The sequence below is a fragment of the Heliconius melpomene genome, chromosome 1, assembly GCF_056956725.1.
Source record: "Heliconius melpomene rosina isolate 202511_hmr_F chromosome 1, ASM5695672v1, whole genome shotgun sequence".
Lineage (NCBI taxonomy): Eukaryota > Metazoa > Arthropoda > Insecta > Lepidoptera > Nymphalidae > Heliconius > Heliconius melpomene.
Genome location: NC_140389.1, coordinates 8,317,593 through 8,329,371, shown reverse-complemented (window position 1 = coordinate 8,329,371; position 11,779 = coordinate 8,317,593). Strand labels below are relative to the sequence as shown.

The 11,779-nt window shown below is 31.2% G+C and overlaps 1 protein-coding gene across 1 annotated transcript; it reads left to right on the top strand.

Annotated features, from left to right (window-relative positions):
• The first annotated feature begins 400 nt into the window (after positions 1-400).
• LOC146541182 (protein-glucosylgalactosylhydroxylysine glucosidase) lies at positions 401-9,791 on the top strand. Its single transcript, XM_085188917.1, has 14 exons — positions 401-691; positions 2,255-2,580; positions 2,910-3,209; positions 3,568-3,668; positions 4,021-4,156; positions 4,358-4,505; positions 4,821-4,968; positions 5,091-5,181; positions 5,282-5,369; positions 5,711-5,908; positions 7,133-7,301; positions 7,697-7,868; positions 8,194-8,334; positions 9,566-9,791. Exons 1-14 carry the CDS (start codon positions 513-515, stop codon positions 9,673-9,675), a joined length of 2,307 nt encoding a protein of 768 aa, XP_085045043.1. The 5' UTR covers positions 401-512; the 3' UTR covers positions 9,676-9,791.
• The last annotated feature ends 1,988 nt before the right edge of the window (positions 9,792-11,779 follow it).

Sequence of the window (11,779 nt, the reverse complement as noted above, 5' to 3'; positions counted from 1 at the left end):
ACTTTAAAAATCAAGATAAATATGAATAACAACATTGTTTTCTTGTAAATTACGACCTCGGTCAATGAACTCGGGCACATGCTTAAATAATTAATTAATTTTACAGCAAAGGTATGAATAATGTCACCTTATATAATAGAGATCTTACTTAATACAATCAGGAAGTGACAATTGAATTAGCTTCATATGTTTAGGGTTGCCTAGTTCCAATTTTAATAATATGTACTAACACATTAAAAAATAAACTTTAAACGAACAGTATAATATAATAAAATCTATTATGAAAAATATATAAACATGATTATTTATATTAGATAAAGCAGGAAATCTAGACAAAGCGTCGACCCTAGTTGATTATCATTGTTAATGGAACAATAAAGTGTGTCATGTCAGCTAGGTCGTGTAATCTGCAGGGTGACGTTGGAAGGACCGGGCGGCTATTGACCAGGAAAAAAAATAAAAATACAGTACTAGTGTCAATTAAAAATATTATTTTAAATAATATATCGTGAATGTGGAATTCTTTGGGTAAAAACAAGCAAGTGGCTGCCATGCTAGGCCTGTTGGCGTCGGCCGCTGTGGTGGTGGTCATTTTGACAACTAAAGGCGCTTCCCGCACTATTGTAGAACGATATTCCGTGGATGAAACGGAGGATATTAGCAAAGATGATTATATATTTTCAACTTATATGTAAGTTTTTTTATATATTTTTTGTTATATTTAGAAACTGTTATTGTTTGTGCGTAATTATAATATACATTAATTTAACGTTATTAATGCCTAAAATATTAAAAACAATTTAATTTTTCTTTTTATATTTTTCTGCAATTTATTTTAATAATTAATAATATTATTTTTAAAGTGTATCTAATAATATCAATTTTCTACTTTAAAGAAGGATAGAAATGTTCATAACTTAAATAATATAGGTAATTGCTAAGTCAAGAATTTGGCTGTACTGGTTACGATCGTTGCAATAGAATTCCAGCCAGACCTTGATATTTAACAAAAAAATTTCTTTTAATTATTTTGGCGCGGTTTTTGTAAAAAAATATTTTTTAAAGCACATAAAAAGTTGAGAAATTATATTATGGAATCTAGAATGTGTAATTACATATAACTTATGTTAATTGTAAGTTTAACATACAAAATATAATTTATAATCGACTATGACAGTAAGTAGCCTTAGTTCTAAATAGATCTATGTTGTGTAAATGTAGGTACCTAATATTAAAATCAATTAAATATAATATCAATCAAATTATTAATTATAAAGTAAATAATCATTATAATAGATAAACTATTACTTATAGATACAATAACAATTAAAATGTTATATCAATTATGCTACAAATTAACGTTTGACATTAATTTGTTCCTCGTAAAATTACATACTTATAAATTATAATTATAGGTTAACATAATTGAATCGATGTTAATAATAAATATTCAAATAATTGCTTTTCTGAAATAATAAAACATAATTTACCATAAACAGGAAATTGTCGTAATAAAACTAATAGTCGACTCAAAAGTGAAAATTTATAAATACAATTATTTATTATTACAGCTTACTCCGCTTTCTATAATAAAAATGTTCCCGTTACCGGCATCTAGGGTAATTCTGCAATAATTAAAAAGATATCTAGATATGTTTTAATATATTTTCTTTCATATTAGACTGTTGGTGTAAATTGGATTAACGATTAGATAATTTTAATACTAAAAATTAGTCAAGTGTGAGTCGCGCTCGCGCATCACGGGTTCCATACTTTTAATTTATTTTAGTAAATGTTTCTATGCTAGTAGATAGCAACGTACCCACTATATATTCTCCTAGCAATACCTTAAAGTACTAAGTTTAATTTATTATTTCCTTTTTAGTTTAGTCAGTTTATTTAAAGAAACCAAGTTTTTATTTGCTCCCCATATCGCTATAATTGCATTTGCAGGTCACGTTAAAGTTGAATTTGTATCGTCATGGATTCGCCAGAGTTGCATTTCAACTCTGAGTTATCACTCTAAATTATTATAATATGAAAAACATTGATTGTATGTGTCACTTTAGTATTTATAGTTATTCTTGGAATTACTTGTTTTTTGTAAAGAATAATATAACAAAACGAATCCGCTTACTCATATATCTGTCATACTAATCAATAGAAAAGTTCTTCCAGTTAAATTAGACACTATTGAACCTATATAAAATACACATAAATATAAAATACACATAAATAATTTTTCAAATTTCAGGCTACCAGGCGACGATCGTTTCATGCCATCAATAGGCAATGGTCATATCGCTACTAATATATTTAGCGACACAGTATACATGAATGGACTTTATAATGGAAGAAAAGGCGAAAGCCATCGCGCTAGAATACCTGCTTGGGCCAACATACGTCTAAATTCTTCCAATCACCCCTTCAGCCCGATTTATAGTTTGGATACAAGACATGGGGTCTTCCAAGTTACTATTAATAGAGAACGATCGGTGGTAACTCAAAGGATCTACGCTCATAGGTTTTATACTAGAAGCATTATTAACCAAATTAAAGTAATGCCGAAACCACATGCAGGTAGCTGTAATTTCTTTTTTTTTTCACACATAGCAGGGTACGCAGAAGGAACGTTTCGTTTCGTACTTCCCGCCTCCTTACTTTTATGAATCCTTAGTAATATTATTATCAACTATAAATTTATAATATTTCTTTTGTCGATCTTTTATTATTTTTTATATACAAATAATTCAAAATACGTCTTGCTATTTTATTTCATCAGGCGCTGATTCGCGGTGATTTATACTGATTGCTATTAAATGACAATAGGAATATAAATCTAAATAGACGAAATGTTAAAACAAACAGCATTTGCTATATTATTTTCTAGAAAGTATCTACAATTTCAGATCCAAATTTCGTACATCACGAAATATGGGTGGCCATTAAGCAAATGGCTGGCCCAGAAAGCAAAGACATAGCCTTTGATAGTCCAACGCCTGAGGTCATAAATGATGCTATTATATGGAAAGCATGCGGTAGGACCAAAGACACTGAGGACCCTGTATACCAACCCATACCCATAGATGTTTGTGCATATTGGACGTCTGTACCAGATCATTTGGTTGTACCACATCTGAGTAGGGTTTTTACTTTTGCTATGACGGTTGATAAAAATGAAACTGTTGCGAGACAGGAGTTCATAAAAAGTAAGTTAAGGAATGGATGTATATGTATGTATATTGTTAAAAATATTATGGTGAAGTAAATTCTTTTATTAATGAATTCAAAATAATAAGTAATTCTATATTTAACTTTTGTTTTTAAGTAAGGTTTGAAAGCTCAAATAAAGTTATAGTTGTAGTGTAATATGAATAACAAATCAATTAATAATAAATGATTAAGAGGTAGAGAATATTATTTAACATACCAACATTAGATTTTTTTGGAAAAGAAAACAAATAAATATTAACCTCCTCACAGGCTTTGAACTCCCTACATATTGATATTATTTTTATTTGTTTGTAAACATATAAAAACATCGCTCTATATTTAATTTGTGGACAGTATTACAGGAGGACGGCGAAGAGTTATTTGAGAAGCACGTGGAGCAATGGCTCAAGCTCTACCAACAAGCCAACATTGAAATAGAAGGAAATTTACAATTGGTAATTATTTATTTTTTCAGCTTCCCACTGAATCGCCTATTAGCGGGGTAGGCAGAGATTCTAAAGTGCGTTGAGTGGCGAAACTCAACGCCGCGCTTTGCCTCGTCCCCAGTGCGAGGAAAAGAAAATATAAAATATTTTATTTCCTCACAAACTGTCACGTTTACAATCGCACGCTTGTACCCCAACGCATCGATTGGCCTCTACAAAAGACAAAAAAGTTAAAAATCGGTCGGTATCGGTCGCTACATGCGGTATCGCTGTACTTAGTTGGAACCTTCTGACCAAATTAATTTTTAAAGAAAAGGAATTTTCTTTTTAAAATAAAAATATTTCTTTTTCTCCTTTCCAGTCCAAAATAGTAAATGGCATATGGTACTATTTCTTCAGTTCGTTGCCGGCGGAAGACTCCAACTTCCCGTTAGATAGATTCTTTGGTCTCAGTCCCACTGGACTGGCCAGAGGCGGCACTTTTGACGATTATGAAGGTAATTAGATATCATAATTTATTTCAATTTGGGCTTATTTAAAAACCTGTTAAGAGCGAGTCAAACTCATCCATCCGAGGTTCCGTACAAATTTCATTGCCGTAGCAGTGAAATATTGTACATATATTATATTACAGAACTAAATAATATTGATTAGGCCTTGCATAGATATTTATATAAATATGCGCGCTTTATTTCCAGGTCACAATTTCTGGGACACAGAAATGTGGATGTTTCCCTCAATATTGCTATTGTATCCGAAATACGCGAACAAGCTGTTACAGTATCGTCTTGACAACGCATACGTCGCCTCTGAGCTCGCGAAGATGACCGGAAATAAAGGATATAGGTATGCATCAACTCTAGGTGAGGCAACGCCTGTACATTCGATGGTTGGGGATTCGAATCTCTTTTGGGGGAATGAAGTTATTTCTATACCGCCAAAAAAAATTATATCATGTTAGATTCTGTGCATTGTAAAACTATACTATGTTTATAACACTGTAAAATGCACATTAAACAGATGATATTTGTATATTTATTGCATTATATCTTTAAAATAAGTCATTTTACCAAAGGGGAGTTTGAGCTTTTCTTATTGCATTTGTATAATTTAGTATTCTATGTACAATACTAATAATAAATATACAATTCTATTGAACAGATATCCGTGGGAAAGTGCGTACACTGGATCTGAAGTAACGCAACCCTGTTGCCCTGAAGTAGCTGAATTTGAACAGCATATTACGGGTTGTATAGCGTTTGCGGCGCGGCAGTACCTGGCTGTGACAAGAGATGAGAATTGGTTGAAAGTAAGTCTTGTAAATACAAATTTCATATATTACTTGCGGCCTGCCAGCGGCTTCGCCCGCTATACAATTATTTTCTCAGTTGATTTCGTGATCTAATACCAATGCTCATTTTTTTCTTCCAGCATGGCGGATGTTCCATAGTGACGAATATAGCAGATTTCTGGGCGTCTCGTGCTATTATCAATTACACTACGGGCTTCTACGACATATCTAGTAACTTATCATATCCATAATATACTATAACATACTACAACTATTGATGTTTAAAAAAACATAATATTATTAATATATATAATTTTTTATATTTTTTTAGATGTAATGGGTCCAGATGAAGATCACAGCAACATAACTAATTCCATATTTACAAACGTTATTGCTGGATACTCTTTATATTTGGCACAGTGCGTATGATTTTTATTTTATCTTTTTTCATTAAATTAAGATATATGTGTATTATTTGATATATACAAATATGAAAAAAGCAATTATTGTATAATTACATACTAACAATGTCAGTTAAGTTGTAGATATAATTAATTGCTATATTAAAAGTATCAGGGGCGGCGTCTATGAAATAATAATTTATCATTAATAAATCTTCTACTTAATATAATGAGTGTATACCTAGACATATTTATTTTAAAAAAATTACGTTACATATTTTTTACAAATAACAACTGTCCATTAAATGTAAATGTACCTATATATTGTATTTAGTTTTTATTTTTCAATTTATTTTTAGATACGTATCATGTCTATGTAAATCCTACTACATGGCGCACGATCCGGACCACTGGGCGGACATCGCTTGGAGCCTCTCCCTCCCTTACGAGGAGACTTTGGACTATCACCCACAATTCCAAAATTATAATCGTGGAGAATATATTAAACAGGCAGATGCTGTTCTGCTTGGTTTTCCATTGCTATATCCTATGAATGTGTAAGTATTTTTATTTATTTAATTATTAGGATAGTTTTGGTTCCGTATCCAAAAGGTGCAATAGGTTCCGTTTAAGGCTTTAGAATACTCAGATTACTAAGATTTCACTATTTGTCGTCCATCTGTCTGTTCGTCTTTCATCAAGTTGTACCTCATGAACCATGACAATCAATTAGTTAAAATTTTCACAGATGATGTATGTGCTATAATAATAGTAAATATTAAATAGTAGAATAAAATAAACATTTATATGTATTATGTGTTCCTATACAACAAACATGATTTGTCGTTTTCCTATAAACTTTCGTACGCTAGTTCGACTCGGGGTTGGCCGGATTTAGTATTTTTTCTATGGTCGGCTTCGATGGTCGGGTCTAAACAGGGGAATGTGTTAAAACATTACGTCAAATAAAAGCAATTACTGCCAGATATATAATCATTTTAAAACGGTAAAAAAAACTTTTTTAAGAAAAAAAGTTTGACAATATTAGTTAATTAAGGATCACTGTGTTATCACTTATTTTAATGTCCTGTTAGTCTCATATCACATAAGCTCCAATTGATTTTTATCAATATTTATTTTTTTAATTAAGTACGTCGTATTAGATGCCAGGCGTAGTGCAGGGGGAAGACACAAAAAAAAAAGCAACAAATAAGTAATTTATAATTGTTCAATATAATTTTTATTTATTTTTTTTTAAAAAGGAAATACTTACAAAATACTTGCAAAATGAGTTTAAAATCAAGCCGAACTCAATTTCTAATTGACCTTATTCAGACGATGAAGTCATCAAATCACATTCATTCATAAGAGTGGCCTAAATCTGAGTGTTCATATTGTTAGAGTGCAACAAATACCTTACTTAAATAAACCTAGATCTTTATTTAAATAAAACTAGTTTTGTTTTCACAACTAGTTTTGTACATTTACGTTAATGGTAATAATAATTATTCCGTCGTGGCGCAGTGGCACATGTGTGTGAATGTAACGCGACGGTTGTGGGTTCGATCCCCTCTCGAGGAAGTGAAATATTTATTTACGTTTATATTTCCATTTCTTCTCTGGTGTCGAGGCAAAGAGCAGCGTTGAGTTCTGCCACTCCACACGCAATGCCTCCAGAATTCGGCAGAAAGTGGGGAACAGAGTGTCTTAACACTAGGTCCCCTCTGCCTACCCAACTATATGCGGGATAACAAAAACCTATAAATTTAACTTTTCCTTAGATCTACTCGAGCTAACGATCTGTCTTACTATGAATCGGTGACCCGTAGTTCAGGACCCGCCATGACGTGGAGCATGCACGCTATAGGGCACCTGCAATTAGAGGACGACGTGAAAGCCGGGGAACTGTTCAATAAGAGCTACGAAGGATATGTTAGGGAACCTTTTAAAGTATGTTTATTTGTATAAACGTAGGTATATAGAATTGTTGATTTTTTTTGCGTTTACAGGAACATGTATTGCATATATTAAAAACGTACGTATAGTTGTTACAATGGTATATTTACATAAATATATTTGCAAAATATTTTTTGAATACATATATCTGCATACAATGACACCATTGTCACTCATTTGGGTATTATCTGATGACCACTGATGTATATGATTTCAATTTTTACTTGAAGAAAGATTTTATTTATAGTAGTTTCATCTAGAAGAAAATATTCTTCGTCTAGTAATACAAAATTTGGCGTTGAATTTCAGCGGAAAGTGAAAAACGAAACTTAACATAACATTCTCTCTCTTTTAAGAATAAAATATAATAAAACATATTTATTTCATAGATATGGAGTGAACTTCGTCGTCCTAATGTGGGGGCAGTGAACTTCCTAACGGGTATGGGGGGGTTCCTCCAAACCATTATATTCGGATACGCAGGAATAATAATACATTTGGATAGACTTGAAATCGTGCGTCCGGTACTACCCCCTGATACAACTAGATTACGAATCAAAGGTATAATACATTTTTCATGTTATTTTGTTCATTTTTAGCCTTTGTTGTTTTTTTTTTTTTTTTTCATCAAAAGTTAGCTATTAACTCAAACATTATTATTAAAGTTTTTCTATGTACTTTTTCAAAAGTCCTCAATGTGGTTGGTTATTCGAATCGATTTAGCTATTTCCTTTTTTTAGATAGGTTATATTAAACGAACATTCAATTTAGATAATAGGAAATGGCAACAAATTCCTATATAAATCTATATAAATATTTTACCTATTTTCTTTAACACTAGTTAAAAAATTGGATTAAACATCAATACAAAATAATTTTGTTTCAGGTATAAAGTACTTAGGTTCAAATCTAACATTAGATATTAGTAAAGCGGAGACTACTATTACAGTGTCATCTGTGGATGACAGCATACCTCTCGTTGTTTTCAATGGAAAATACAATGTTACTTTAGTTCCTGGGATGACAGGTAATCATTTCACATACCTAGTAATATTTTTTTTGGGCACGCTCGAAGCGCCATAAATTAAGAACTGAACTTAACAAAATTTTTTTGCAACTTGGGTTAGGCAAAGTGTTAAAACACTTCGAGTTAAGAGTTCCGTCGATCGAACCCATTACCCATACCCATCCCGTAATACTAATTAGTTTATTATTGAACGTGTTTTACACTCCTACACAAAGCAGGGTGGGCAGAGGGAACCTAATGTTAAGACTCTACGTTCCCATTGATCATGTTAAACCTTATACCCAATATTGCAATTGATATTATAGAATATTTTTGAATTACACTCAAATAAAAATTGCAAAATAAATGATGCATAAATAATCTTATATATATAAAATTGAAAGGTCACTCACTCATCACGAAATCTCAGAAACTACATGTGCTAGAACTCTGAAATTTTGCATAGGAGCTACTTATAGGACGTAGGTGCTCGCTAAGACGGGAATTTGCAATATTCGACTTCTAAGGGGTTGTTTTTGGGGTCGAAAGTTTGTATGAAACTTCGTTACTACAAATGCTAGGAGTCTCAAATTTTGCATAGACGTCACTAGGACGTAGTCATGGAAACAGAAATTAATAATAACATAGTTGACGCGGGTGTAACCGCGAGCGGGCCGCTAGTGTTATATATATTTAGGTAGGTACATCAAAAAGTATTTCGCGAAATGTAGAAATATGTCTAACTAATTTTGTATTAAATTTTGGTAAGAAAAAAAATTGTAGGTACGATAAACGGTATCTTAATAGGCTATCTATTCGTAATTTATAATATAATATACTTTGATAACGATCTAAAATGCGAAAACATTACAAAATATTGTTAATTTAGAACGATATATCATCATACATCAAATTTTTGTTAAAATACAAACAAAAAGAAGGTCGATATTCATCATTATGGCATACGCCGAAAAACCATTACGGAATAGTGGATAGGGGATCAGATAACATTGAAACAGTAGTCGCGTGTTCAAAATGTATATATATTTAGTTGTACTTAAACAATTAGTTTGAAATAATCTGATAAAAATAATCGTCATTGTTCGTTCGTTGCGCAACTCAACGCCGCGTTTTGTCTTGTTACCATTGCGAATTAAAAAAAATAATAATTAATTAAAAACGGCCATTTATACTTAATAATACTTAAATTTAAATAAAGTTATGTATAATTAATTATGATATTTATTTACAGTTACTTTAAACGGCAAAGGACCGTTCGCAATTCGATCGTCACAATGGAAGCAATGTAAATTACCAGCCGACATCATAGGACAGACTTATCTACGACCTATAGACGATTAAATATTGTAATTATTGCTTATATAAATAAATCATTATATATGTAACGTGCCATGTTTTATATTTCTATTTAATTATTTTAATCATATTTATTATGCACATTAAACATTTTTAATAATCAATTGACTGCTTTTTGTTATTTTTTTCCTTTTATATTAATAAACGTTTCGAAGTAATGATTAAGTTTATTTACTTCATTATATTATTGCAAGAAATATGCAATTTTATATTATTATTAAAAAGAAAGATGGAGAAGCGAGTTCATATTTCAAGAAAAATAATATGATCATTTTATACTATATATGTGAAATGATAAAAATCATATAAATATCGAAAATAAAACGGGTAACTTAATATTTATTAGACAAGTCCTGAATCGCGCTATTAAAATATTTTCAACGCTTACGTATATAAGATACAATTCGAAATGTCCACTCGGGGTCCGGCCGCCTTGAGGGACGCCAGTTAGCAAGCTGGTCTAAATTGCTTAACCCGTTCAGATGAAACTTTACACATCCAGTATAAGTTTATTCAGTACAGATTCACATTGAATTCCTCTGCGCAAGCAATTCTAACCTCAAAGAGGGCCACAAAGCTTAACAGCTACTTCGACCCCATTTTTACATTTCTTTTGTATGAAAATATGTTTTTTCTATATGTTTAGTTGTTGTAATTATTTTGGTGTTTTTTGTAATCTAATAAATTTAGTTATTGACTTATTATATTATTTTACATATATTTGATAGTTATTATTTTAGTGTAAACTCATAATCTTAGTTCTTATGCTTATTTAGCGTCTATATAGATTCATTTATAAAATTATATTATAAGACACAAATATGTAATAACACTAAAGTAAACAAATATTGGCAATATTTCAACTAGGTATACCTAGTGCCGGTCACGAATCACGATGCGTCCTCGGCCGATCTCGGTTTGTTAATAGTTTTGTATGAGAACTATTCCTATGCTATTCCTATGCTTGAATAGATCTGGTTATAGTATGAATGCTGTCATTGTATCTCATACATCTGTAGCTCTTCTTACTTACCACCAGCTGCCCCGTACAGTTGCCCCATACATTCCATTTTCATGTCTTTTCCATAAAATAAATATATTTAGTTCTTCCGTACGTATACTTAATTGTTACTAAGTATATTTCTTTTAAACACCTGGACCGATTTGGATGTGTTATGAGAACTCATGTACCTAATATATTTATATGGCTTCTTTTCCAGGCAGGAACACATCTACTGCGCCCGCTATTTATTTTTGTAAAATATTGCTGCAAAAAAGTCTAATGTATTGTAAACTAGATAGAATAATTATTTTTTAAACGAATGGCTGAGAACTCAAAACAGAAAACTTTTCTTACTACTTATATTATATTATAATAATAACAATGTCAAAAAAATAATTATTACAAAAAGTGTAACATTTAGAAGACAGACGTAGGGTTCAAACCTGTTTCTGTTAAACCGTGCGATCTGTAAAAACCTGATTCTACGATCAGAATGTCTCGTACAAGATATTTTGATTTTTTTATAGATAGAAACAATCGCTGCCGTAGTGTATTTGTCAAATATATATCTAGTCGCAATAAGTGTGGATATAAATTCAAATTAAAAATGTAAATTTTGAATTTTTTTTTCTTCTGCTTGATGAACCTACAAAATAATCTATATTGCTTCCCAATTTCTATACAATAATATTCTCTTTGTCCGACAAAATATACATTGTCATAGCAAAAATAGTGACAGTCATACGATAGGAACGAGAAATAAAGATAAGCTTGTTACACCAAGTTTTCGCCTCCAAAAAGTTAATAAATCCTTTATGGGTATATGTGTATATAATAAAATTCCGCAGTGTATTCTTAGTTTGCCACTACAAAAATTTAAAATATCTGTAAAAAAAATTCTGACAAGTAAAGCCTATTACACTGTTCAAGAATACTTAGAGGACAAATATGTATGGAATTAATGTCTATTGAATGTAATGCAGGATAGCTGCCAACTAATGTAATAGATTGTACCATTGATTTTGAAAAGAGCAACTGTTGAGTTTCTTGCCGGCTCTTCTCAGCAGAACTGCCTTCCGAACCGGT

Excerpts from the sequence above, each read along its gene's own strand:
- LOC146541182 (XM_085188917.1), top strand. The coding sequence starts at position 513 with ATGTGGAATTCTTTGGGTAAAAACAAGCAAGTGGCTGCCATGCTAGGC. Across the intron at positions 692-2,254 it reads TATATATTTTCAACTTATAT|GCTACCAGGCGACGATCGTT; the intron begins GTAAGTTTTTTT and ends TTCAAATTTCAG. Across the intron at positions 3,669-4,020 it reads TAGAAGGAAATTTACAATTG|TCCAAAATAGTAAATGGCAT; the intron begins GTAATTATTTAT and ends TCTCCTTTCCAG.